At 55.5% G+C, this 27,817-nt stretch overlaps 1 protein-coding gene across 18 annotated transcripts in view; it reads right to left on the bottom strand.

Annotated features, from left to right (window-relative positions):
* FARP2 (FERM, ARH/RhoGEF and pleckstrin domain protein 2) overlaps nucleotides 1-27,817 on the bottom strand; it is an 83,756-nt gene that overhangs the window by 26,351 nt on the left and 29,588 nt on the right. For 14 of the 18 annotated variants that reach the window (XR_002339388.1, XR_002339387.1, XR_002339391.1 and 11 more), the window contains 10 exons: nucleotides 22,936-23,040; nucleotides 21,439-21,481; nucleotides 19,472-19,550; nucleotides 17,986-18,083; nucleotides 16,227-16,341; nucleotides 10,850-10,997; nucleotides 4,539-4,724; nucleotides 2,529-2,692; nucleotides 951-1,019; nucleotides 497-554 (listed from right to left, as the gene is read on the bottom strand). Coding sequence is in view for 12 of the 18 variants with exons in the window: in XM_021076018.1 (XP_020931677.1) it covers nucleotides 497-554; nucleotides 951-1,019; nucleotides 2,529-2,692; nucleotides 4,539-4,724; nucleotides 10,850-10,997; nucleotides 16,227-16,341; nucleotides 17,986-18,083; nucleotides 19,472-19,550; nucleotides 21,439-21,481; nucleotides 22,936-23,040 (1,065 nt within the window). In the remaining 6 variants the exon portion in view is untranslated. The remainder of the gene's footprint in view (nucleotides 1-496; nucleotides 555-950; nucleotides 1,020-2,528; nucleotides 2,693-4,538; nucleotides 4,725-10,849; nucleotides 10,998-16,226; nucleotides 16,342-17,985; nucleotides 18,084-19,471; nucleotides 19,551-21,438; nucleotides 21,482-22,935; nucleotides 23,041-27,817) is intronic. The other 4 variants (XR_002339390.1, XM_021076013.1, XM_021076021.1 and 1 more) reach the window with 2 other exon arrangements.

Here is a 27,817-nt window from a genome sequence, read left to right as displayed (position 1 = left end):
CTGCAGGAAACTAAAGCCAGTGAGAGCACAAAGAGAAGGTAAACTGCCTGGAGTCCGGTCCCTCAGAGATGGTGTCTGGTGCTGAGGCTCGGTCCCCGCACACTGTCTCAAACCGCAGCGGGGTCGTGTCACACAGGCTGCTCTGCAACACGCTCGTTCCCTTACTAGTATTTTCTGAACGTGTTCTGCGCACACGCTCTTCCGAAACAAGACTTTTCAAGGCTCTTGAGCGTCCATCAAAGCGACACGACCGCGCTAGCGAGTGGCCTGGCCGAGGGCGGCGGCCAGGATTTCCGGGCTGCAGCAGCACAGCCACGTGCGTCTCCGCCCACAAAGCTTCCCCCCAGCTCAGGACTCCTTGCTGCAAACAGGGCCCCAGGACTGCAAGTGCCTCGTAAGTGACAAGACTCATCTCAGGACTCGTGTCAGAACACTGCCGGATTATTTTCCTAAAGAGGACGGGGGAGCGAGGCGGGTACATTTAACCAGGACTAACCGGCCGGGGCGCGTCTGCAGTCGGGGTCCGGAGAGGCGCCCGCATCTTGCTGTGTCTTCTGCAAACAGAGGAACGACAAGCTATGAGCCACCAAGCCCTCCTCTCCCCACTCCCGACTCCAAGAACCCGCGTAAAGATGTGGCGAAGACTCCCACCCGCTTCCAGGAGGTGTCTCACTAGGAGGCCAGGGAGACAAGGATGGGCCGGCCCCCACGCCCGGAGCCGGCGGCGGATCCCCTCCCCCGGGGGCCTGTTCCACAGGCGAGGTCCCAGCGGGGTGGGGCCGAGGGGACGCCGCTGACTGCGCCGGTGCCTGTGTGTGGCCTTTGGAGGGAACCGACCTCAAGCGTCAAAGCTGCGGATCTGAAAGGGCTTTTACTCAGACAAAGGTCCAAATAGCTAACTGCTAATTCTAGAAGGCGGCACGTGGCATCAAAAGGAGCACAGGGCTCACCTTTCATAGGGAACCCTCTTGGCGCCACCAGCTTTGACCAAATCCGCTAGCTGCCGCTGGGTTCTTCCACTGTGAACAGAGTCCGGATTTTAAAGAAAAGGATAAACAGTCATTCACAGCAGTAATTTTTCACAAAAGCAAAAAGGAAAAGGGAGACTTGCCCATCCTCGTGCTGAAGTTTACATGGACACACTTTTTTTTTTTTTTTTTTGCTTTTTAGGGCCACACTCTTGGCACGTGGAGGGTCCCAGGCTACGGGTCACATCGGAGCTACAGCCACCGGCCTACACCACAGTCACAGCAACACCAGATCCTTAAGCCACTGAGCGAGGCCAGGGATCAAACCGGCAATCTCATGGTTCCTAGTTGGATTCGTTTCTGCTGTGCCACAATAGGACCTCCTAATATACAAATCTTCATTTTATTTATTTTATTTTTGACTGTTCCCACAGCACATGGAAGTTCCTGGGCCCGGGATTGAACCCATGCCACAGCAGTGACAAGGCCAGATCCTTAACCTTCTGAGCCACCAGGGAACTCCTATATATACTTTCTTCTTCTTCTTTTTTTTTGCTTTTTAGGGCCACATCTGCAGCATACACAGGTTCCCAGGCTAGGGGTCTAATCAGAGTGGTAACTGCCAGCCTACGCCAGGGCCACAGCAACGCAGGATCCAAGCTGTGCTTCCAACCTGCATGACAGGTCACGGCAATGCTGGATCTCTGACCCTCTGAGCGAGGCCAGGAATTGGACCTGTGTCCTTGTGGGTACTAGTCAGATTCGTTTCCACTGCACCACTCCAGGAGTTCCTGTTGTGGCTCAGTGGCTAATGAATCCAACTAGGAACCATGAGGTTGCAGGTTCAATCCCTGGCCTTGCTCAGTGGGTCAAGGATCCGGCGTTGCCATGAGCTGTGGTGTAGGTTGCAGATGCAGCTCGGATCCCGGGTTGCTGTGGCTCTGGCACAGGCTGGCGGCTACAGCTCCGATGAGACCCCTAGCCTAGGAATCTCCATATGCTGCAGGAAGCAGCCCTAGAAAAGACAAAAAGACAAAAAGAAAAGAAAACAGGAGTTCCCGTCGTGGCGCAGTGGTTAACGAATCCGACTAGGAACCATGAGGTTGCGGGTTCGGTCCCTGCCCTCGCTCAGTGGGTTAAAAGATCCGGCGTTGCCGTGAGCTGTGGTGTAGGTTGCAGACGCGGCTCGGATCCCGCATTGCTGTGGCTCTGGCGTAGGCCGGTGGCTACAGCTCCGATTCGACCCCTAGCCTGGGAACCTCCATATGCCGCGGGAGCGGCCCAAGAAATAGCAACAACAACAACAACAAAAAGACAAAAAAAAAAAAAAAAAAAAAAAAAAAAAGAAAAGAAAACAAACAAACAAAACGCAATGGGACTCCCTATATATACAATTTAAAGTTATGCTCTGCAATAAGCATAACCAGTTTTCTAAACAGTTGTCCCACTATTTCGTCTGCGAGGCTGTTTCCAGGTTCGCGGTGGCTGCATCCTCTGTGCAGTCTCCCGGAGCAGTCACGGCACTTTGTCCTGACGAGCGCGTGCTGGGGAGGTTCGCACCTGTATCTGAAGGAGGAGCCTCGGGTGAAGAGCACGGCTTTAGCTCTCGGCTTCGGCTGATCGCAAAGCCGAAAGAAGGTGTGATGCTCCACACAGATCTTCCAGAAGCGCTTACACTCGTCTCTGCTGCTGAACAAGAACTCCAGTGTGTCCTGGTAAGGTCCCTGGAAACACAAGACGCATCAGGAATCAAGCAGAGGAAGCACTTCAGCCAACAGGCTATTCCAAAGGTACGAACTACAAAGACTCTTTTCTGAAGATGTTCCCTTTAAGAGCAGAAAAGCACAGCGCGTGTGTGTAGACGTGCCATGGAAAGGTGCAGTCGCACCTACGGCCACACAACCGCCTACGCGCCGAAGCTGGTCTCCGAGGCTCTCGGCGCCAGCGCCTCGCGTGGGCGCTCTCGGCACCATCCTCCTGGCGCTGGGGGCACGTTCAGGGTGCCCGGGAAGCCCTGCACGCCCTCCCGGTTGCTCCCGAGACACACTCCTGGAGGTCGTCCGGCGACCCCCACGTGAGGGCGGACCGCATTCCTCTCCAGGAGGGCCCACGACGATCCCCACATTTGGTCTTAAAGACCTGCGTGCGAGGGCCATTGAGTGTCTGCCGGGCGCACAGAGGCGCGGCTTGAAGCTCTGGGTCACCACCAGCTGTGCCAGCTAACTGGTGCTTTGGCATCCGGCCAATAGCGATCTCCTTTCCCTGTACTTTCAGAATAACTGCCAGCAACACTTTTCTTTTTTCTTTTTAAACTTCCAGAGGAAAAAAGCAGCTTTTACTTGCATTTCGTATATGTTTTGGGCATTCCTTTCATCCACTAACGGAATATTTGAATAAACAACGAAGCTCTCCGTTCACACTTTGTACCAAAAGGAAACTCACTTCATGCAGCCCGTGACCCCGGCGTTTGATGAGCCCTTGCTGAGGAGGCGCCTTTGAAAAGCTTAGGTGCAGCCTTGCTTCCGGACTGGCCCAGGGCTCTAACGCTCCCACCCCAGGTCTAAACGGACTCGGCGCCTCCACTTCAACCCCAGAGGCCCAGCTAATCTGCTTTTCGTCTCCTAGGGGTGATGGGAGAGCACCACCGGGAAGTCTCTGAAGCGCCTGAGGGCTGGGCTCCCGGCTCCCAGCTCCCAGCCTGTGCTTTTGCTTTCGTCCCTGTTCACTAATTTCAGGAAACTTACATATAATTATCTCATCGACTCACAGTCTCAAAAGAAAGAAACATTTATTTTCTGAAAAATCAAGGCTTCTTCCACTAGAGTTTTTAAAAGCTCAATTTCTGAAGCAAAGAGACACAAGATTTTTTTTTTTTTTTTGTCTTTTTGCCATTTTCTTGGGCCGCTCCCGCGGCATTTGGAGGTTCCCGGGCTAGGGGTCGCATCGGAGCCCTAGCCGCCGGCCTACACCACAGCCACAGCAACGAGGGATCCGAGCCGTGTCTGCCACCTACACCACAGCTCATGGCAACGCCAGATCCTTGACCCACTGAGCAAGGCCAGGGATTGAACCCGCAATCTCATGGCTCCTAGTTGGATTCGTTAACCACTGAGCCACGACGGGGGCTCCAAAGACACAAGAATTTTGGAATCAACCTTCTGTTCGTTCTGGACAGAAACCCCAACACTGACTTGCTCTGGGGCTTCAGATCACAGCACACACCCTGCATTTCTGCTTCGTTACAAAGACAAGAGCGGACACAACCACCCATCAGCTCCCAGCAACACTGGGAGCTCGCCAGGTGCCTGCAGGCTCAGGCCCAGCCCAGACCTGTGGATCCAGATCTCGGGGTGGGGCCCAGCAGTGTCTGGGGGGACCAGCCCTGGGGGCTGCTGACACCCTCCAGGTGAGAACTGCCCTGCAGATCAGCCCAGGCCTTGCCCCAGCCCCAAATTCTGCCTTAAATGCTTGTGTACAGCACGGTGAAATGGTAGGTTAAGAAATGTAAAGCTCAAAGTTCTAGCAGAATAAGCTCTCTGATAATTTAAAAAGTTCTGCAACAATACTTACATGGACCTCTGGGTGGAGTTTGATAAGAAACCTTTTCCTCTTGAAGCTGAGCTTTCGGACCCTGGACCAGTTGAAGGTGTTGATTTTGGTGGTGCTCTGCAATCGGGAGATGGACACCGAGTGACACATCTGTAACCGGACGGAGCACACACAGTTTCTCACGCAGCAGGAGCGTTTCGGTGACGTCTGGGCAGAAAGCACAGCAAGCCCCCTCGCCGTTCTAGGTTCGGGGCGGCTCTGAGTCAGAATGTCATGACTAACCGTCTCGTCTCTCTGGGAAGAAAACCACTGCTTCGACAAAGCTTGATGAAAACTGTTTCGTCAGTGATACAGCAAACATTTCTGAGGCCCGCCCTGCGAGGACGGTGGTTGGGAGGGGCCCTGGTGGTGGCCGGGCACTGAGAGCAGAGCTGGGTTTCTCCCGGAGGGAAGAGGGAGAAGGCTGCAGTGAGCCCCCGGGTGGGCAAAGGACACCAGGAGCCTGGGGTGTCCCACTGGGTAAGAAAGTAACACGATGAAAATAAATAACGGGGGAGTTCCTGTCGTGGCGCAGCGGAAATCCGACTAGGAACCATGAGGTTGTAGGTTCGATCCCGGCCTCGCTCAGTGGGTTAAGGATCCGGCAAGGCTGTGAGCTGTGGTGTAGCTCGTAGACGTGGCTTGGATCCTGTGTTGCTGCGCCTGTGGTGTAGGCTGGCAGCTACAGCTCCGATTGGACTCCTAGCCTGGGATCCTCCATATGCTACAGGTACGGCTTTAAAAACAAAAAACAAAACCCTGAAAATAAGTAACGGTATCACCACATATCAGGTTGTAGCCCAAACACAGTACGGTTATAATACAAATCCCAGGGTCCAGAGTGACGTCAAGAAACTCAACAGAAGAGGAGCACGAAGCATGGAATTTAAAAACGTGGGTGGACAGCTCCCGCTGTGGCCCAGGGGAGACGAGCCTGACTGGTATCCTTGAACGAGGATGCGGGTTTGATCCCTGGCCTCGCTCAGGGGGTCAGGGATCCAGGGTGGCCGTGAGCCGTGGCGTAGGTCGCAGCCGCGGCTGCAGCTCAGATCCCGTGTTGCTGGGGCTGTGGTGTAGGCTGGCAACAGTAGCTCCGATTGGACCCCTAGCCTAGGAACTTTCATATGTCGTGGGTGCAGCCCTAAAAAGCAAAAAATAAAATAAAAAAATAAAAAATAAAAAGGTGGGTGGGAAGGGGAGGGAATCCACATCCCTTCCAGGAACACTAATGACAAAGGCTACGAAGTAACCTGGAGCGAGGCAGGCGCCCTCCAAGCAGGCGAAGGCGCGGGCGCCGCCGGCAGGCCCCTCGCAGGCTGGACCGGCTCGCCTTGGCTTCCGACGGGCCCGCCTAGTTAAGAGGCTTAACCTCGGTCCTGGGCGAGGGCTGGACAAGCCTGCGCTACAAAATGACAGGCCTCTAACCGCCAGCGCGTCGCGGCCGTGAGAATGGAGGAGGGAAGGAAGAAAGTTCCAGGCGGAAGAGACCAGGGGCCGCCGTGCTGGGCAGAGCCTCTGACCTCAGCTCGGGCCTTTGCACGCAAGCAGCCTGGGCCCCGGTGAAGTCTGGGTGGGGTCTCCAGGGAGCGAGGTCCCTGTGCTGTTCTTGCACCTCTTCTGCAAGCTTGAAAACTTCAGAATAAAGACTTTGACTGCACTGAGCTCTTTTCTGGCATTTTCTTCTCGATTCTTGACCCTCGTGACCGTCACTCTTCCTGCAACGCGGGATGGGGACAGCGGGGAAAGAAGGTTCTCCCTCTGCAGACACTTAGAAAACCCCAGAGCTTTGGCCGGTGGGGGAACAAGGCTCGGAAACACGAGAAAGCAGCGGGCACAGAGGCCCCGAGTGTGTACAGTCCTCGTCCAGAGGGAGGACCCACAGAGACGGAAAGCAGATGCGTGGCTGTCAGGGGCTGGGGGGACTGACTGCTCCTGGGGACGGGTAAGGGTGGGAGGGAAAAGGTTCTGGAATTAGGAGTTCCCGTCGTGGCTCAGCGGTCATGAACCTGACTAGCAACCGTGAGGACGCAGGTTCAACCCCTGGCCTCACTCAGTGGGTTACGGATCCGGAGTTGCCATGAGCTGTGGTGTAGGCCAGCTCTGATTAGACCCTCAGCCTGGGAACCTCCATGTGCCATGGGTGTGTCCCTAAAAAAGCAAAATAAAATAAAATAAAATAAAAGGTTCTGGATTTAAATTGGGGCGATGGTTGCACAATTCTGTGAGTATATTAAAAACAATTGAATTATATCTTAAAATGCGGAACTGGGAGTTCCTGTCGTGGCACAGTGGTTAGTGAATCCGACTAGGACCCATGAGGTTGCGGGTTCCATCCCTGCCCTTGCTCCATGGGTTAAGGATCTGGCGTTGCTGTGAGCTGTGGTGTAGGTCGCAGACACGGCTCAGATCCCGTGTTGCTGTGGCTCTGGCGCAGGCCGGTGGCTACAGCTCCGATTCAACCCCTAGCCTGGGAATCTCCATATGCCGCGGAAGCGGCCCTAGAAAAGGCAAAAAGACAAAAAATTAAAAAATTAAAAAAATAAATAAATAAAATGCGGAACTTTACATTCTGTGAATTACAGCCAAATTTTTAAATTCCTGAGTTAAGAGACGCCCTCAAGGCCACAACAGAAACGTCAGGATCCTGATGAGAACCCAGCTCCCAGCAGGGCCCGGGCACCAAGTCCCTCTGCTCCTCCAAGTGAGACACTGAAGGTTCCAAGCCAAAGAGACACCCAACCAACGAAACCTTAAAACGTCAGGAAAAAGACCTCACTCTCACCGCCAGACGCTACGCGCTCAGGGCAACGGCGTCCGGAGGCAGGTGGTTGCGGAAGTGCCCGGCCGCCGAGAGGATGACACAGGACAGAGCGGCGGGCTTGCGTCCCATTTCCCTTTTGGTCAAAATAAAGAATAACGACACCAAAGGGCTTTACCCGTGGCCTGAATCGGGCAGAAACGAAGAATCCAAGGTGCCTCGGACGCCGACCTGGGGGCTTGAGACTTAAGTGGGAACCTCAGACCACTGCTTTCAATGACGTTTTTAATTTTTTTTTTTTTGCTTTCCAGACCTGCTCCCTTGGCATATGGAGGTTCCCAGGCTCAGGGTCCAATTGGAGCTGTAGCCGCCGGCCTACGCCAGAGCCACGGCAACACAGGATCCGATCCGTGTCTGCGACCTACACCACGGCTCAGGGCAGCGTCGGATCCTTAACCCACTGAGCGAGGCCAGGGATCAACCTCTCGTCCTCATGGATGCTGGTCGGGTCGTTACCGCTGAGCCACGATGGGAACGCCTTGTGGTTTTTATCAGAGAACCCACCGCACAGCAGCTCATGTCTAGTAAGACCTGAACCAAAACCCAGAAACCAGGGCCCAGCGGCCCCGCCTCGGACCTGCCTCCACAGATCTGGCCCGTTCGTCACCCCCACACCCCAAATTCTGAACAGTGAGGCCCCCACTGCCCTTTGCCTCAAGTCCACCCCTCCCCCCCCTCAGCTTTTTCTAAGTTTCCGTATCTATCACTTGGAAGTTGAACCAAGGTGAGTGACAACTATATTTTGCTCCTTTGCTTTTAATTTTCCTGGAGTCACCGCCTCATTCTCTGCCCTCCCCGCCCCCGAGCATGCAATGCGCTCCTGGACCGGGGATCAAACCCACAGCGCAGCCGAGGTCTGTGCCTCTTCTCACGTGCCTAAGCTTCTGCGCACACATCACTAGTTCGGGCCCAACTTCCCCGGGGCCTTGGTTGTGAACGGTCTGTCCTCGCCTCTGGGCGCAGACCTCGCCTTCGCAGGTGGCCGCCGCCTGCTCCCTCCTGCAGCCTGGCTTCCCCTCCTGGGGCGTCGTCACGGATGCGCAGGAACTGCCCTTGGGAGGACGGCCGTCTTTGCTCTTCGAGGAGGACTCCAGCCGCGCAGGGTGCAGCGCTCCAGGCTGGAAAGGGTCCTTCACAGGCTGAGCTCGGTCTCCGGCTCCACCTCCGCCAGCAGCGGGCGGCTCGGGCACCGGGCCCCACCGGGGCGTCCGCCTCGGTCTTTCCTCCCTCGAGGCACCAGGGACGCCCCGGCGAACCTGCAAACCTGCGCCCGAAGCTCTCCCGGAACAATTCCGCCTCGGCCTCCCGCCGGTCCCGGTTCTCTCCCGCCCTTCGCCCTTCGTCTGCTTTGAGGAGAGTCCCCGTCCTGCCCACCGGCTGCGTGTGCCCGAGACCGCGCCCGGCTCCGGTTTTCTCTGCAAGGCTCTTTAGCGCATCGAATACACGATACAGTAACCAAGGTGCAAATTCCAAAGGCACCAAAAACGAGTCCAGAATGAAACTCGGCCCTCCCCACTCCCCAGAGCCGCAGCCGAGGCGGCCGTCCGGTCGCTGTGCGGGGATCCGCAGGGGAGCCCATCGCCCGGGCTCGGCAGTGCTTTCTCCGCAGAAGAGCGCATCTCAGGGGACGTGCCATGCAGGCCGCTCACAAACGAGGCCAGAATAACGCTCACGAGAAAGAGTTTGCATCTGCGCTGCAGCTGCGTCCCGGAGCATGGGCCAGGGTGGGGGTCTCTGGTGGTGACAACGGTGCCAGCCCTGCAGGCTCGGCTCTCCCACCGCTGCCGCCGCCAGTAGGGTTCCTGTTTGAGGTCGGCCTGCCCGTCCGGCCCAGCCCTCAAATGCATGTTCCTGTGGAGAACGGCTTTCAACGTCCCGGGGACCCTTGATCACCCACCGTCCATGTTTAAAGATGAGGCTCCAGACGTGCCAGGGCTTGTGACTGTCCAGGACACAGGCGCAGGCAGGGGATGCCATGGGTGGGACCTGGCACAGAACACCTGCACCTGACAGCACGCGTCCACGGACTGCTCATTAGGTGAAGCACAGAAAACCCGGCATCGAGATTCATGTGGCCAGTGAGGCCAGAGGTGTGGCTGGCAGCGTCCTGTGGGCTGGGGTGGGGACCTGGGCCTGTCACCTCTGGGTGCCCCGTATCAGCGCCGTGGGGGTCCCGCCAGGCTGGTCAGACTTTCTGGGAAGCAGTCTCCTGTCTCCAGGCCAGCAGCCGGCTGGGTTCTGGGCTGGGGCCGCTGAGGTGGGAGAGGGGAGCTGGTGCACCGTTTACATCAGAGGCCTCCCCTAACCTTTGAACCCCACTTTCTGAGTGGAGGTGCCTCTTCCGGGCTGGCCGGTCCACCACTGCCCTTGGACGCCAGCCTTTTCGCCTCTGATGTCAGGACCTGCCAAGCCACCTTGCAAAACTCTGCTGGTTTTCCTCTGCGGTTTCCTCGTTTTCCAGGTTTTCCTCTGCGGTTTCCTCATTTTCCGTGCTCTCCTTTTCCGTTCCTTGTTCTGGCTGACGTGAAGGTTAAAAAAAAAAAAAACAAAAAAAACTCCTCCGCTGCCACCCTGGCGGGGATTTTGAGGGAGCAGAAGGGAATCCAAGTTGGCATCTCTGGTCTGAAGTCTCTACTCCCTTGATCGCACATTTTCCTCTGGTTATAAATCATTTGTCCTTTTCTGGAAACATGACAGGAGCTCGATTCTGAGGGGTCGAGGCCGCCCCTCCCCGCCACGGGGAGCGGCGTGGGGCCCGGACCCGCCCCCCCAAGGGCTTGGCTGGTGCAAACTGTCTCCAGCACGGGTTTTCAGGTGGACTGTCACACAACTAACACTCTACGTGCAAAATCAAACTTCTTTTCTGATGGGAACGGGACATTCGACGGCTGGGTTCAAAAAAGGATAAGGGAAAGGCGATGAGAGTGCCGGGCGGGGGGCCGTGTCAGAGCAGCGTCCCAGTGGCCGCCTTCAGCCAGGCGCCGGCTCCGCGGGCCCAGGGCCATTGGCTCCGAGAGCCGGGCCACAGACGATCCCAGGTGATCTCTTCACCGCGATGGCAACCCAGAGCCAGGTACGCGGCGACTCACGCACCCACACTCAACCGGCACGGGTGCCCGGGAGCCACGTGGTCGCCATGCACGCGACGCCGCGGCTGCTGTGCGGGCTGGTCTGGCTCGTGCCCGTGAATAGGGACCCTCGCAGGGCAGGGGGCCACCTGCGTGCGGACAGCGCCCCACGGGGCAGGGCCAGAGCCCGCTTGGAGGTTCCACGGGGCGACCTTCCGTCCAGCGTTGGAAGGAGCAGGGGAGGGGACGGGGAGCCCGGGGGCAGGGGGCTCCGTGACCGTGAGGACAAGACGGTTCTCTACCCGGCTAACGTGCAAAATTCCTGTCAAGCCCGCGACCTGTTCATCCCTGCGACACCCCCCAGGCAGGTCGCCCCAGCCCCAGCAGCCCAGCTGCTGCTCTCCTACCTGGAAGACGAGGACACCCATATGCGAGACCGCCAGGCTGATCCCGGCGCCCTCCCTGTCCGCGGCCGCGTGAAATCGGAGGCCGTACATTTCCAACTTCCGGGCGATTTCAAGCACCTGGAAATCCGACTCGGCAGGCGTCTGGCCCCTGGAACAGACGAGAGCGTGACCACGGCACCAGAGACGCCCCAGCACAGGAAGAGAACAGAGACCCCAAAGGAGGCCGTTCCAAGGGGCCGTCGCCACGGCGCCTGCTTGGCCGGGACACACAAAACACACCCCACACTGGAGCGGGCCTCCTCCTATCCCGTGACCCACCCTGAGGGGCCTGCGTTAGACGCTCCGACGGTCCATGTCACCTTACCACTGACGAGGGACGTGCAAACGTGACGTGCGGGGACACGTGTGAGATACAGGAAATACTGAGATAACCCGAGTGTCGCATTAAAGCCACTTCAAAACTTTAAAACACTATGCTTTTCTTTTTAGGGCCACACCTGCAGCACATGGAGGTTCCCAGGCTAGGGGCTGAATCGGAGCTGCAACTGCTGGTCTACACCACAGCCATGCCAGACCTGAGCCGTGTCTGTGACCTACACCACTGCTCACGGCAGCGCCGGATCCTTAACCCGCTGAATGAGGCCAGGGATTGAACCCACATCCTCATGGATACTAGTCGGGTTCGTGTCTGCTGCGCCAAAATAGGAACTTATAAAAACTGGTTGTCATAGTATATAACACCAACCATGAGGATACACTTTTATAAAGATGAAATTATGAAAATAGGTAAAAATACCACCATCAAGACGACAGGTCTGACCCGCCTAAAGGCCTCCCCCACGGGCCATGCCCATCACAGGCGGCCCCTCGCACCCGCGGGGACAGCTCGGATGAGGCCTGAACCCGGGCATTTTCCATTAACAACCCTTTATTTTTTTGGCCGCAGCACTTGACGGGGGAATCTCAGTCCCCAGGCCAGGGATCGCCCCCCGGGCCGCAGGGGTGAAAGCGCTGAGTCCCAGCGTCCAGGCCACCAGGAGCTCCCCGACGTCGTCTCCTTCTGAAGGCCTGAGTTCTGGGTCCTCAAGGGTACAACGAGGGCGCGGGTGATGCCATCCCTGCGGTTCCCACTCTGTGGGGCTGATGCGGACGCCTGTTAACTTGGTTTTACAAAAGCACGAGGAGACGCTGTGATTCTCCACACCACCGCCGTCCGCTCTCCTGGCATCTCTCCATGGGCACTCAGGTTGCTCCCGTATCCCGGCAACTGTAAATGCTGCACCCATGACAGACAGGCACAGCTATCTTTTCCAAGGACTGTTTTCTTTGGGTAAACACCCAGGAGTGGAGTTGTTGGCCTGCACGGCAATTTTGTTTCTGTTTGAGGAGCCTCTGTCCTGCCCTCCACTGGGCTGCATCGCTCTACATCCCCCACAGGGCACCGGCTTCCCTCTTCTCATCAACACTTATTTCTTGTCTTTTTTTTTTCTTTTTGTCCATTTAGGGCCGCACCCGTGGCATATGGAGGTTCCCAGGCTAGGGGTCCAATCGGAGCTGCAGCTGTCAGCCTACACCACAGCCACAGCAACGCGGGATCTGAGCGGCATCTGCAACCTACACCACAGCTCACGGCAAGGCCAGATCCTTAACCCACTGAGCGAGGCCAGGGATCGAACCCGCAACCTCATGGTTCCTAGTCGGATTCGTTTCCGCTGCGCCATGATGGGAACTCCTATTTTTTGGTCTTTTTTTAACTGAAGTACAGCTGATACGCAGTATTATATAAGTTACAGGTGTACAATACGGCGATTCACAGTTTTAAAGGTCACGAGCCATTTACAGTTAGCAAGTGCCAGCTACATTCCCAATTTGTACACCTCTGTAGCCTAACCTACACATAACCGTTTGTCCACCCCGCCAACCGGTAGCCACGGGTGTATTCTCTGAATCTGCTGCTTTCCTGTTATACTCACTGGTGTGCCGTAGTTTTAGATTCCACGCGTAGGTGACCGCACACAGCGCTTGCCTGTCTCCGACTTGTCACTGAGCCAGTGCCCCCAGGTTTGTCCCCGTTGCCGCAGGCGGCGGAGCGGTGCGCCGCGGTGTACCCACACCCACACCTCTATCCACTCACGCGTGGCTCGAGTCTTGTCTTCTGAGCACACACAGCCATCCTGACAGGTGAGGTGGTGTTTCCCTGATGATGAGGGGTGGTGAGCGCTTTTCACGTGCCTGCTGGCGTTTGCACGTCTTCTCTAGAAAGATGTTTCTCTAGGTCTTCCGCCCATTTTTTTGAGGGTTTTTTTTTTTTTTTTGATGTCCAGTTGTATGAGTTCTCTGTGTATTTTAGATATTATGCCCTTATCAAATATATCATTTGCAAATATTTTCTCCCATTCAGTAGGCTGCTGTGTGCTTTGCTGACAGTTTCCTTTGCTGTTCAAGGAGGTTTGGTTTTATGAGGTCCCACTGATTTCTTTTTGTTCCTCTTGCCTGAAGAGATACCCCACAAAACACAGCAGACCCTGGAACAACTCGGGGGCTGGGGCGCCACCCCTATGCACAGCTTGCCTTGAGTCCTGCCCGCCTGCAGCCCCGCATCTGAGCGTGCAGCCCCTCGATCACACGGCGCCTCGTATCTTCCGCTGGGAGGTCTGCGTGGAGGCGGACTGGCCCCGTCCGGGCCCGTGTTGCTTGAGGGCCACCCGTCTTGCTGAAGGACCCACTGCCTGCACGCCCCTCGGGGTTTCACGGTTTCAGGCCTTACGTCTTCATCCGTTCTGAGCTCACCGGGTGTGGCCGAAGACAGGGGTCCGGTTTTCGGACACCATTTATCCAAGGGCCGCCTCTCCCCCTTGGCTACTCCCGCCTCCTTCGCTGTCGGTCAAGTGACCACGTGCACTCCTCTCTGGGTTCTCTGCCGGCTCCACTGACCTGGGTCTGTTTTTATGTCAGGACCACACTGTCTTCTGGTTTCCTTTTTTGGTTTTAGGGCCTCAGCTGTGGCATATGAAGTTCCCAGGCTAGGGGTCAAATCAGAGCTGCAGCTGAGGGCCACGCCACTGCCACGGCAACACCAGATCCAAGCCATGTCTGTGACCAATGTGGCACATTGCGGCAAGGCTGGATCCTTAACCCGCTGAGCGAGGCCAGGGATTGAACCTGCCTCCTCATGGGTACTGGTTGGGATTGTAACCCGCTGAGCCACAACGGGGACTCCCAGTACCATACTGTTTTGATGACTGCAGCTCTGTAGGATCGTTTGAAGTCAGGGAGAGCAGCACCTCCAACGCTGACCTTTCTTAAGACTGCCTTGGTTGTTTACGGCCTTTTGTGCACATTTTAGAATGATCTGGTCTGTGTCTGGGCTTGGGCCGACTTTGCAGTGACATGCAACCCACCAAGGTTGGAATCATGGGTAATATGGGACCCATTTTGGTGCCTCCCTTAGGAAAAGGGTGAAGAGACCTGAGACGGGCCATGGGCATCTGGTGCCATGGTTCCTGCATGAAAACAGGAACCTGCCCCTGCACCCGCCCCCCATGCCCCCCTCCACGACATTGCCGTCTGCCTCAGACGGAGCTGAAGGACAGCACGAGGGCCACCACCCGAAACCTTGTTACCCTTCAATGAACAGGTTGATTTATGTAACAAGAATCATTTGTTCCAGTTCTGTGAAAAGTGCCATTGGTATTTTCACAGGGATTGTGATGAATCTGAAGACTGTCTTGCAAATTATGGCCATTTTAACAAATTAATCCTTCCAATCCATGAGCACGGTCTATTCTCCTGTTTGTCTGTGTTGTTGGCTTTAGAGTTTAGAGCTGATGCTGGAATGAGTTACGACCTGCGGGCGGTGGGGTGAAATGAACCTATTTTGCACGTGAGAAGGGACAAGGGCAGGATGCTATGGACTGAATTTTTCATCCCCCCAAGAATTCACATGCTAAAGCCCAGCCCCAGGTGAGGGCATCTGGAGGGGGCCTCACGGATGAGGTCAGTGCCCTTGCAGAGGCCCGGAAGGCCCCCACCTCCCCCGTGGAGGACACAGGGAGGAGGTGAGCCCGCCCCACCAGACCCGAATCTGCTGCTGCCCCGAACCCGAACTTGCGGCCAGAACTGAGAGAAATAAATGTCTGGTCGACAGGCCGCCCAGTCTGTGGTCTTCTGCTCCAGCCTCCTGAAAGAAGGGAGAGACTAGCTCCGCTCCTTTTTCCGGGATCTCAAAGATCCAAAAGAAACACGGCAGAAGTCGAGAAAGACGCTTCTTCAGTGTCTTATCAGTGACTACGAGGGTGTTCCCAGGGGGTCAAGGAAGGAAATTACAAACTATGTAAGAAATTTATCTTGAATTATTTGTCCTTAATTTAATTGATTGTCCTTTAAACACCTATGCAAAGGAGTTCCCTGCTGGCCTAGCAGTTAAGGATCTGATGTTGTCACTGGGGCATGGGTTGGATCCCTGGCCTAGGAACTTACACATGCTGTGGGCATGGCAAAAACAAAACAAAACTACACAAAGAATGATTTAAAAATTTAAAATGTGCAATAGTTTTCTCACGACTATGACAGATGAGGGTGGCAGGTTGGGGCTGTGGGGCTGGGGCAGAGCTGAGGCCCTGCTTCCCCGCAGGAGCCACCTCTGCTCCCTGAAAAGCAGGCTGCCAAGCTCCTCCCTCCAGACTGGCTGCCAGGGTGTGTGAGCAGCCACCTTCAGATGCACACCTGTGTGCTCATGCACCCCTGCACACGGACACACCAAGCACGTGAACACGAACATGCAGTCACGTGTGTGGACATGCTTTGCTCCCTCCACGGCCGGGACCAGGTGCTGTGAGGCCCCACAGGCCTCTGTTCATACCCCCGCCCCCGCCGCCCCTCTCCATTCTCGCTGCCCCCACCCCACTCCCATACAGTGGGCCTGCCCATCACTGCAGCCCATGAACTGTAACTTCCACGTCTGCGCCTCCTGCCAGCCCACGCCACCCCGTGCCAGCCTGCGAGGGCCCCAGAGCACTGGGAGCACTACCGCGTGTGCAAAAGCAGATGGTCGCACAGGGGAAGTGACCTCAGTGCGTCGGCGGTGTGAAGGGGACGCCTAGAGCGCTACCTACAGGACGTTCCTGGATGTGATGAACCTGCACCTCGCAGGCCGGTCCCCCACAGGGTGGCTGGTCCCCCAGAACCCTCTCCTTGTGCCCGCCTCAAGCAGACAAGCCTCCAGGCCCGTCGGCCACCAGCCCGTCCGGCCCATGCCTCTCTGCTCTCCTCGACACCCTAGGGCCCCTCACTTCCTTCCAGAAAAGCTCCCCAAAGGCTCCCCAAGGCCCCCCTCAAGGCAGCTGCCCCTCCCCACCCGGGAGCATTGCCAACTCACACGTGCTGCCGGTGCAGCTGCAGGACCCTCTCGAGGGCACGCTCCTGCCCAGGCAGGTACTCGTGGGCACGCAGGTGCTCCCGGTCCAGCGTCTCGTCGTAGTCGCCTATTTCCGCTAAGGTGAGACAGGGACAGTGGTCATTTTCTTTTGTTTCGTCTTCTTTTTTTTGGTCTCTTTAGGGCCACGTTCACGGCACATGGAGGTTCCCAGGCTAGGGGTCGAATCGGAGCTGTAGCTGCCGGCCTGCACCAGAGCCACAGCCACGCGGGATCCGAGCAGCGTCTGCGACCCACACCCCAGCTCACGGCAACACCGGATCCTTGACCCACTGAGCGAGGCCAGGGGTCGAACCCGCAACCTCATGGCTCCCAGTTGGACTCGTTTCTGCTGCGCCACGACGGGAGCTCCTCCTTTTCACTTCTAAGTTAAAAGCTGCGAGCACCTGCCATGCGAGCGCTCAATTAAAGGGGAAACGGTGACCCTAAGTCTGTAGTAAATACGCCCTAAATCGCCAACAGGTTGCTTTTACTTTTCCAAATGTCTGTGCTACCGAGGCACACGAAGGCACGCAGAGAACTTCCGCGTCCTGGAGGGAAACGACTGACGCCGGGCGCACACACTGAGCTGCGCCTTTACCGTGTTTGCTGTGTTTAAAATCACTTTTGGAGCGGCCCTCGTGGCACGGCAGAAACGAATCTGACCAGCATCCATGAGGATGCGGGCTCGATCCCTGGCCTTGCTCAGTGGGTCGGGGATCCAGTGTTGCCTGAGCTGCAGTGGAAGACACAGACGCGACTGGGATTCTGCGTGGCTGTGGCTGTGGCGTAGGCCGGTGGTGGAGGCCGGCAGCTGCAGCTCCAATTCAACCCCTAGCCTGGGAGCCTCCATATGCTGCAGGGGCAGCCCTAAAAAAAAAAGCAAAAAAAAAAAAATCATATTTTATCTGAGAGTTGTCTCAAGACTACAGTGACCAGGATAATGTCCTGACTGTATCTGTTGAGGAGACTGTATTTTAAATACTTTTATGGGCAAGACTGAGACAGACGGAGGTGGGACGCGTACAGCTAAGGCACCGGGCTGAACAGCAGAGGCAATCGCAACCCCGTGCAGCAACCGCACGTCAATAAAGCTTCGAAAATTGTTTTATTTTTACGGCTGCACTCGAGGCCTATGCAAGTTTCCAGGCTCAGGGCTGAATCAGAGCGGCAGCTGCCGGCCTGCCCCACAGCCACAGCCACGCCGGCTCCTTAACCCGCTGAGCGAGGCCGGGGGTGGGAGCCGCACCCTCATGGATCCTAGTCGGCTTTATTACTGCTGAGCCGCATCAGCAGCTCCCTCAGTGTCTCTTTCATTTCGCACACTTTCAAAGTGATCGCTGGAGTTCCCGTCGTGGCGCAGTGGTTAACGAATCCGACGAGGAACCCTGAGGTTGCGGGTTCTATCCCTCGCCTTGCTCAGTGAGTTAAGGATCCGGTGTTGCCAAGACTGTGGTGTAGGTCGCAGACGCAGTCGGATCCCGCATTGCTGGGGCTCTGGTGTAGACCGGCGGCTACAGCTCCGATTAGACCCCTAGCCTGGGAACCTCCATATGCTGCGGGAGCGGCCCTAGAAAAGGTAAAAAGACAACAAAAATAAAATAAAAAACTAAAAAAAACAGGGATCGTGAAAGCCCAACGACCTAAACCAACACCCTTTCTGTTCTGAGACAAGGTCAAGCTCACAGAAAAGCCGCGGACACAGCCTCCCGTGGGCACTCACACTGCAGGAGGTGGGACGCGAGCAGGGCCGCCGTGGCGTCCGTGCAGGTCAGCCGCTCCTCCAGCAGGTCTCGCTTAAGCTGCAGGGCGAACAGGTACCTAGAGGGGGGCCAGGCGCAGAGGTCAGGCCGCCGCGCCACACGGACTGCCCGAGTCGGCCCGGGCACACCGCCGGGCACACACACACCATGCCCCCAGCTCCAGGGGGCTCTCGACTCAGGCACGTCTGTGGCACACACGAGATCGCACTCGCGGCTGTGGGCAAGTGCAGGAAGCGCCAGGGAAGACGCGGCCACGGCCTGTCAAGGTGGCTGGCAGCCTCTGCTCCTGGCTGGGCTCCGAGAAACGGGGGCGGGTGACAGCACCGGTGAGAAGGTAACAGAGAGGGGTTGACAACGTTTGTGTGTGTGTTTGCTCCACCAACAACTGCCCACTGAGCACCCGCGCTCCGGAAGCACCATGTGACAAGACAGCTTCAGCGACTCGCTGGATGCACGCTCCGGTGTGAGCTGTTGGTGCTACCGTCTTCTCGCTCTTTAAATTCATTTTTTATTCACTTATCTACTCTGACCCAAGGGGCTGGAGGTGGGTTCTCAGGTCCCAGACCAGGGGCTGAACCCGGCTGTTGCAGTAAAAGCGCTGGTGAGGGTCCTAACTGCTGGAGCACCAGGGAACTCCCCCAGGCCTCTCCCGAAACGCAAACAAGCACACCCTTTAGCCGAAGCCGTCCCAGTTCTGTGAACTCTTCTCACACCAATACGTCCAGGCTTCACCCCGCTATGTGGACAAGGGCATCTACTTACAGCTCCATAACAGGGAAACACTGGGGATGACCTAGCTGTGCATTAATATATGCATCCATATGGGACTAGCTGAGAAATCAGACCACAGACGTGTGTACCAATGCAGAACGACGCCCACGGCCTGCTATGGACGTGTGGGTTAAAAGGACCCACTTTCAGTTCTAGACACAGAGCTGACGCTGTTTCGTAAAATCAGGATCCCTCCACAGATGCTGGGTGTACTCGCACGTCACCTAAACTCACTGAAGGACACGCCCTGCGTTCTCAGACTGCTGGAAGGGAGGTCCCAGGCCAGGGGTGGACCTGCACCACAGCTGTAACCAGAAGCACAGCCGTGACAGTGCTGGATCCTTCACCCACGAGCCACGAGGGAACTGTGCCAACATGCGGATTTTCCTAAAGAGAAGAGGACCTTCCGTCCTGCGTCGCCCAGGGAACCACAGCCAATCTCCTGGGCCAGGCCAGGATGGAAAGAAGACGAAAAAGAATGAGGCGTCCCACCTTTAATTCTCAGGTTGGCACGGAACCTTTCTTCCAAAGCCTATCTGCATTTGTGTCTGAACAAGAGGCAACTGCAAAAATGCTTCTTTTAATTGCGACACGTTGCTTATAGCTTCGCATGGACATTGGGCTGGTTCGGAGGAAGGCCTCCGAGCACCCAGAGGCGGGGAGGCAGCTCTTTACCGTGTGTGTTCTTCCTGCAGCTGACCCGGGTCGGGTGGGAAGAACTTCACTGCCAGGCGGAGCGCAGCACTCTTGGGCCCTGTAAAAAGAAAAGTTGGAAACTCCGCAAGCGAGGTCCTCCTCTGGGTCTGCCGGCTTTCTGCACGATGCGCCTGCCGCGGTGCGACTCGGCAGGGCTTTCCCGCAACACTTTTTTTTTTTGTTTGCTTTTTAGGGCCATACCCGCAGCATATGGAGGTTCCCAGGCTAAGGGTCCAATCGGAGCTGTAGCCGCCGGCCTACACCACAGCCACAGCAATGCAGGATCCGAGCTGCGTCTGCGACCTACACCACAGCTCACGGGAACGCCAGATCCTTCACCCGCTGAGCGAGGCCAAGGATCGAACCCGCACCCTCATGGCTCCCAGTTGGATTTGTTTCCGATGTGCCACATGGGAAATCCCTCAACACTTTTTTTTTTTCTTTCTATGGCTGCACACACGGCATATGGAAGTTCCTGGGCTGGGCACCAAATTGCAGCCGCAGCAGCAGGCTGATACCACAGTCACAGCAATGCCAGATCTGAGCTGCACCTGCAACCTACACCACAGCTTGCGGCCACACCAGATCCTGAACCCAGTGAGCAGGGCCAGGGATTGAACTCATATCCTCATGGATACTAATCTGCTGAGTGCTTTCAAATGGACTGTTAAGCAAATCTTTTCAAGTAAGAGGCAGTAAGAAACTTCCTAGGCATGAAGTTATGAGTCCTAAGAACCAGTCACATGTACCAAAGAAAAATTTTTAAACTTTCTCATTAAGCAGAAATTACTAAAATAGACCCTAAAAACAAGTAGGAAACTATACAATAAAATCTTAAAATATATTCCTACTTATATTTTAGGATTAAAAAAGTTAAGGTGTTTCTACTATTTGTAGCAGTAATAACTTAAAAATCCATTTTTTTTTTTTTTGCTGTGCCCAAGGTATGCGAAAGTTCCTGGGCCAGAGATTGAACCTGCGTCACAGCAGTGACGATGCCGGATCCTTAACCCTCTGAGCCACCGAGGAACTCCCCAGACCAAATTATTGTTGAAATTCTTACATACTTTAGTGAAAGAAAAACGTTATCCTCACTCACACTGAACTAGAGCAGCCTGATTATTGTCAAGAAAAGGCATAAAATATTAGCTCGCCTGCGAATTTCATTTTACTGACGTTATAATAACCTAGCCATGGAATTCTCACCAGAAGAAAGTAAGAACTGCGTGGGTAAAATCTGAGGCGCTGAGAAGCCCTGGGCTTCTTGGGGAACAGAGGTTCCTGCCTCACCTCCTCCTCCTCGACCCACCCCCAAAAGTCACACATGAATTCCCACAGCGAGCGACTGCCTATTTCATGCCTTTTCGTCCCACAGAAACTGCATACTCAAGAGTGCATACTGGCCACGAATTAAAGCAACACTGAACAGAACCTCTTCTTTGTCCCAAATGTGCGGCAGCTGAGGCGGAACGAGCCGAGTGAGACCGGTGCTTGCTTCTGTTCCCTGCAGTTTGACACGAAGCAGCAAAGGGACGTCCAGGTCCACCTGCTGGCGATCCCGTCACTGCTGCCCGGAGTGACAATGGCCATCTGAACGTGCCTTGAACCTGGACGTCCAGAGCAGAGCACTGCATGGCGCTCCTGTCGTGGTGCAGCGGAAACGAGTTGGACTGGGAACCATGAGGTTGCGGGTTCGATCCCTGGCCTCGCTCAGTGGGTTAAGGATCTGGCGTTGCCGTGAGCTGTGGTGAAGGTCGCAGACACAGCTTGGATCTGGTGTTGCTGGGGCTGTGGTGTAGGCTGGTGGCTACAGCTTCAGTTGGACCCCTAGCCTGGGAACCTCCATGTGCTGCAGGTGTGGCCCTAAAAAGGAAAAGGAACAAAAAAGGAACAAAACAGAACAGGGCATGGTAAATGAACCTCTTAAAGAGTAAAAAAGGACTTACTTCGTACTTGCCTAACGATAGGCTTCACGGGTTCAAGCCAAACCTACAGAGGATTTAAGAAAAGATATCAAATCCACTAATTCGCTTCATTGTTTAATAAGTACATTACAAAACACAGAACTATTTATAATTAAGGTAGAGGGACTTGAGGCAGGACGGTTTCAGCCTCCCGTCGAACCCCAGGAAACCAGCTGAGGGGACAGGCCAGTGGCTCTGGGAGGGGGTGGGGGGGCACGTCAGGAAGCCACCGCGCTGCAGCCCAGTCCACACCCACTGCTGCTCTGCCCAGAATGGACCCCGAGGCTTGTGCGTTGGGGGGAGGGTGTCCTTCGAGGACAAACGAGTCTCTGGCACGGCTGCCTTTGCCAACCCAGGCTGAGGAGCGGGACCACAGGCCAGGAGGGGACAGAGCTCTAACCTGAGCTTTGCGCTCATGGGTGGTTCTGGTTCCTCCTCCTCCCTCTCCCTCCTTAGCCTTTTTCAGGCTCCGCATGCAGCATATGGACGTTCCCAGGCTGAGGGTCGAATTGGAGCTGTAGCTGCCCGCCTACACCACAGCCACAGCCATGCGGGATCCGAGCTGCATCTGTGACCTACATCACAGCTTATGGCAACCTGAGATCCTTAACCCACTAAGCAGGGACAGGGATCAAACCTGCGTCCTCATAGATACTAGCTGGGTTTGTTTTCTGCTGTGCCACAGCGGGAACGCTCCCCCCCCTTTTGAAATAACATTTTATTTTGTAATTGATAAAATGAAGACTTGGTGAAATGATATAATTTTTACTCCAAATTGCAGGATTTCTCTTTCTTTCTTTTTTCTTTTTCTTTTCTCTCTCTCTCTTTTTTTTTTTTTTTTTTTTGGTCTTTTTAGGGCAGCACCTGTGGCATATGGAAGTTCCCAGGCTAGGGGTGGAATCAGAGTTGCATCTGCCTGTTACACCACAGGCACAGCAATGCGGGACCCAAGCCGAGTCTGCGGCCTACACCACAGCTCATAGCAACGCTGGATCCTTAGCCCACTGAACGGGGTCAGGGATGGAACCTGCATCCTTGTGGATACGAGTCAGGTTCTTAACCCGCTGAACCACAACAAGAACTCCCTGACCTGGTTTCTTTAAAACAGTTCCACCCATAAATATTAAGGCTCCACGCTTTCAAGGCTCATCTCTTAGGTAAGAGGCGGTAGTTTGCTCAAAGTGCACTCCTGAAATGATGACGGCACAGGAGGCGCTGCCGGTTGCTCTCACAGCCTAGGAAGAGAGGGTCTCCTCGGCACACACTGGGGGGCTAGAAGGTAGGAGGATGCAAACTCAGGCTTAGACAAGGGAATGCAGCTCCCACAGCCGCTGGTAAAACGCTTCAGCAGCACAGCCGTGATGACAACGACCCGCCCCTGGCAGAGCGCCCCGCCTGCATCACTCCTGCAGAGCCTCGGGGTCCCCCCGCCGCAGCACTCCCGGGGCCCAGCCCCCGACAGCAGCTCAGGGTACATACCCAGCGGGACTGGAGGGTCTGAAACTCCAAGCCAAAGTAGTCACATTCTATCAGATTCAAACGCTTCCACACTTGCGTCAGCAGCGTCTGCCCGGTGCATTTAGGCTGAGATGGGACAGGTGAGAAAAAGCATGAGGAGGATTAAAAGACCTTAAACAAGAAAGATTTACAAGCTCTGTGGTATAAAGTCACCCCCTGCATGTGAAACTATTACAAATACATGGCTTTCTAGGGCTGCACCCGCGGCGTGTGGACGTTCCCAGGCCAGCGGCTGAATCGGAGCTGCGGCGGCCGGCCTCCGCCACCGCTCACGGCTACACAGGATCCTGAACCCACTGAGCGAGGCCGGGGATGGAACCCGCGTTCTCACGGACACCAGCCGGGTTCGCTGAGCCACGATGGGAACGCCCTGTGACGTTACTACATCTAATTTCTTGCTTCACTTTCCCTTCTAGTAAAGCTCACAAACTGTCACAAAGCAAGTCAATGAGCCCGAGGCTCCTCGTGCTCAGAAACGGACGCCAAAATAAAGCTTAGAGTCGCTGCGATGCCATATCCCCTGTGTCTTGGGGCATGGTTCTTTGGAAGCACTTGGGTTCAGTAAACATTTTATCAAAGGAGTCTGACGGTGGAGTCTCCCGGTCCACGTCTGCAGAGGACCCAGGACCCCGAGGAACCGCCTGACCTCTGGGCGCCTTCTGCGTGCTGGTCAGCGGGGCGGGGCGCTCAGCTCTCCGTTTAGAAGGAAAACGAGGTGGCTCCCTGGCTCGCACTAACTCCAGCGGCCGAAAGTCAGAGCGGAGGAGAGCACTTCTACGGCCTCCCTGAGCACAGCACAAAGGGAAACCGACGGATCGGATGAAGTAGAACGAAAACCTCCTGAGGAGAAACATTTGAGCCAAGTTACCACCTAGCAGCACATGGAAAACTATGATTTCTGTCTCACACTGCGCACGTGAATTGGGCGAAGACATACAAAAGCTATTAGGCACATAAAAAAGCCTCTGACAGCAGGACAGCTTAAACAGGCGGGCGTCGTTTTCACCCATCAAAAGGGCTGTGATGTTCGGGGGGGGGGCATGGCGCCGGCACTGTGAGTGGCGGGGCTGTCGTCCCACTGCTGGGAGGACGTGGCAGGGGGCCTCCTGGGGGAGCCTGAAACCTCTTGGGGTGGGGGGGCTCACAGGTGCACACGCACCCTTCCCAGCAGCTCTGCTCTGGCACCTCCTCTGACGGATGATCTGAAACAGCCGCACAGGGTTGAGTAGAAAACGCAAGGACAGACGCAGCAGAGTTGCTAAAACAGAGAACAGTGTGCCCACAAGTTAAAAACGACGCCCCACCCTTTTTCTTCCTTTAGGCCGGGCCAGGGACCAGATCTGGGCTGCGGTCAAGACCTAAGCCGAAGCGGCAGCAACACCAGATCCTTGACCCACTGTGCCGGGCTGGGGATCGAACCTGTGTCCCAGGGCTCCCGAGACGCTGCGGGTCCCGTGCACCACAGCGGGAGCCCTGCGCACCCTTAAAAAGCACGAGAACTCTGTGCAAAGTCCAGGACTACAGTTTAGTCAAGAAAAAGAGGTTTCCGTCTCTAGGCAGTTAGGCCATCCGATTCAGCTTCACGAGCACCCCCGCCCCCTCAACCTGGAGGCCGCGCCCGGTCCAGGCGGACAGGCGGTGAGGCCGATCAGTGTTGCCGCAGCCGTGACCTTCTTAGTTTTTAACAGCTGCATCTTTCACCAGAAGCGTGCACGTTATTTTTGCCACTGAAATGGGGAGAGGCAAAGCCGGAGCAGCAGGGCCCCCCTCGGGGACCTCGAGGAGAGGCCACGCACCGTCGTTTGCGGAATAACAGCCGCCCTTGGGCCCAACGAGGAGGCGCCCAGAGATGACACCACGGCGAGCAGCTGGAGGGACAGAGAGGCCAGCGACACAGCTCCCACGTCCAAACGCAGCGCCCCAAACGGCCTGGGACTGGTCAGCGGTGGGGACGTGCCCAGACGGTGGAGCATCCCACACCCCCTGGGCTGCATCACTGCCCTGTGCCATCCTGTCGCTGCCCCCCCAACCCCAGGCCCACAGGCAGCCCCCTCGCTCTAGGCCTGGAGGTGGGGGCGGGAAGGCTACCCAGGCAGGATGCCCCCAGGCCTCCCCTGCAGCTGGCCTGCACCCCCGCCTCCAGAACCTGCCAAGGCGCCATCTGTCACGTCCCCCGTGCCCGTGACTCCACCAGCCATCACGGGATGCGGTCATTGAACGGTGCGCTTCGGCCTGAGCATGAATCTGAGGCTGGAGCTGGTTCTCAGCCACCCCACCCCCCAGGCTGGTGCCACCACTGCCTGCTACCCGCAGCCCCCAGTCAACTGCCCGACCCCTGTGTGCAGTCAGGTGGGAAGCTCAACAGCCCCACGGAGCCCACCCACCAGCTGGCCAAGCCCTCTACCCACAGGGTCCAGGAGGCCTGCCGGGGACTGAGGGACGCCAACCAGAGCGAGTGCGCCACACAGAGGCATGTCCGCGGCCACGGCCACCGCAGCGTCCAACGCCTGGGGAGGAGCCCTCGGTCTGGGTACAGACGCACGTTCAACTCCATGTGCATCTGCAGAGATACACACCTACATACTATACACGTATGGACACGAGCACACTTGACGTCCCAGCCCCACAGGAACAGACACGCCCACGTCCCGTACGTGTACACAGACCTGAGTGAGCACACACACGACATCTAAGTCCCTGAATTATCCATTTATTTATTTTTTGTCTTTTTGCCTTTTCTAGGGCCACTTCCCGCAGCATATGGAGGTTCCCAGGCTAGGGGTCTAATCAGAGCTATTGCTGCCAGCCTACGCGAGAGCCACAGCAACGCGGGATCCGAGCTGTTCACTGCAACGCTGGATCGTTAACCCACCGAACAAGGGCAGGGATTGAACCTGCAACCTCGTGGTTCCTAGTCGGATTCATTAACCACTGCGCATGATGGGAACTCCTAAGTCCCTGAATTAGAACGAGCTACTAAAGCTTTCTAAATTGATTACTATCCTATGTTCAGGTAACAAAAGGAACTTTTTGCTGTGTATCACTTTGCTGTTAATACATAATTAACCCCCACAAAACTATCACAAACAGTCGTTCTCACAAACCATGTAGGAACAGACATTTCCAAAGTCATTTAAAGTAAAATCCAAGGTGACACTGATATGGGGGTGTCCCTTACATTTATTTAGGGAAAAGAGCCCCCAAACTCCAAACAACCCCCTACACCCTAATAGAAAAATTCATTCTTCTGGATATCAGTGAAAACATCCTAAGCAAAATATCAGCGAACGTCATCTTGGGAAAACAGAATGAGTGACACACCCTAACCCAGTCAAATTATTCAAAAAGAGAGGATAGTTCAGTATGATATTGGGCTGTTTATCATCACATGTTATTAATAGGCCTGCAGAAAAAAGATCCCATGGTTATTCCCAAAATCTGGGAATGCCGAGATGCTGAGGAGGCATCTGATCAAATTCAATTCCTTTTTTTCTTTGATATTTTATTTGCAGCACCCACGGCATGTGGGAGTTTCTGGGCCTGGGATCAAACCCTTGCACAGCAGTGACCCGAGCTGCCGCAGTGACAACCCCAGATCCTTAACCCACTGTGCCACAAGAGAACTCTGGAGCATCTATTTTCTTTCTTTTTAGGGCCGCACCCACAGCATAGGGAGGTTCCCAGGCTAGAGGTCAAATAGGAGCTGTAGCTGCCGGCCTGCGCCACAGCCACAGCAACACCAGATCCTTAACCCCCTAAGTGAGGCCAGGGGTCGAACCTGCATCCTCAAGGATACTAGTCGAGTTTGTAACCAGCTGAACAACGATGGGAACTGCCATTTTTTTCATTTTTTAGTTTTATCGAAGTGGTTGATTTACAGCGTTGTGAGGAATTCTGCCATAAAATAATGCGATTCAGTTACGCACGCGCACATCCACTCCTTTCTCAGATTCTTTTCCCACGTGGCTTGTCACAGAACACGGGGTGTGTGGACTCACTGGTCACAGGGACCTGTTGTGTGGTGCAGAAAGCTCGATCCTTGGTGAAACGGGAAGAGAGGCATGCGATTCCCTAACCTCTAGCAAGACACAGCGGCCGCCCCAGCGGCACACTCTGCCCTGAGTGATGCCAACCTCGAACCAGAAAGGAACGGAGGTGAGAACTGGAAACGAGGACGCGAGACGCCACTGCTGGCAGAGGGGAAAACATACTCGGAAAACCCAAGGCCGGCAATCAGAGAGCTGTCGTAAAAAAGATGAAATCAAGCTAGGTGACGGGGGAAGACTACCCAGATACTAGCGGCCTTCGCATACACGACTACCCACCGTTTTCAGGACGAAAAGGAAGAAACCAACCACATGCGTGACAGCAGTGGAAAAGCTGAAATACTGTAAGTCAACTACAGTGGAAAAAATAAAACCGTAAAAAGCAGAAGTATCTTGGAATAAACTTACACCAAGGGAAGCAGTGGAAAAGCTGAAATACTGTAAGTCAACTATAGTGGAAAAAATAAAACCGTAAAAAAGCAGAAGTATCTTGGAATAAACTTACACCAAGAGAAAGCTGTACGGAGAGAATTTTAAAACACTGACGAGAGAGCGAGAGAGCCAGCGAACAGAGGAAGAGGGAAACGGCAGCCCCCTTCCCGGAGAGAGGCGCCCGCAGACGCACTCATCGTCCTCGTTACCCCAGACTCCACGCAGCCCGAGAGGCACCAGCGGGCCCTCGGAGGGCCCGGCAGGCTGATTCTACAGTCAGCCATCTTTTAAATCCCAGAACTGCCAAGAAAACTCTGAAAAAGAAAAGAGAGGTCTCGCCGTATCAGATACGCAAGCTGTTGAAA

This window comes from Sus scrofa, chromosome 15 (assembly GCF_000003025.6).
Source record: "Sus scrofa isolate TJ Tabasco breed Duroc chromosome 15, Sscrofa11.1, whole genome shotgun sequence".
Taxonomy (NCBI): Eukaryota; Metazoa; Chordata; class Mammalia; order Artiodactyla; family Suidae; genus Sus; species Sus scrofa.
The sequence above is the reverse complement of the archived record's forward strand: the minus strand, read 5'-3'. Positions and strand labels throughout refer to the sequence as shown.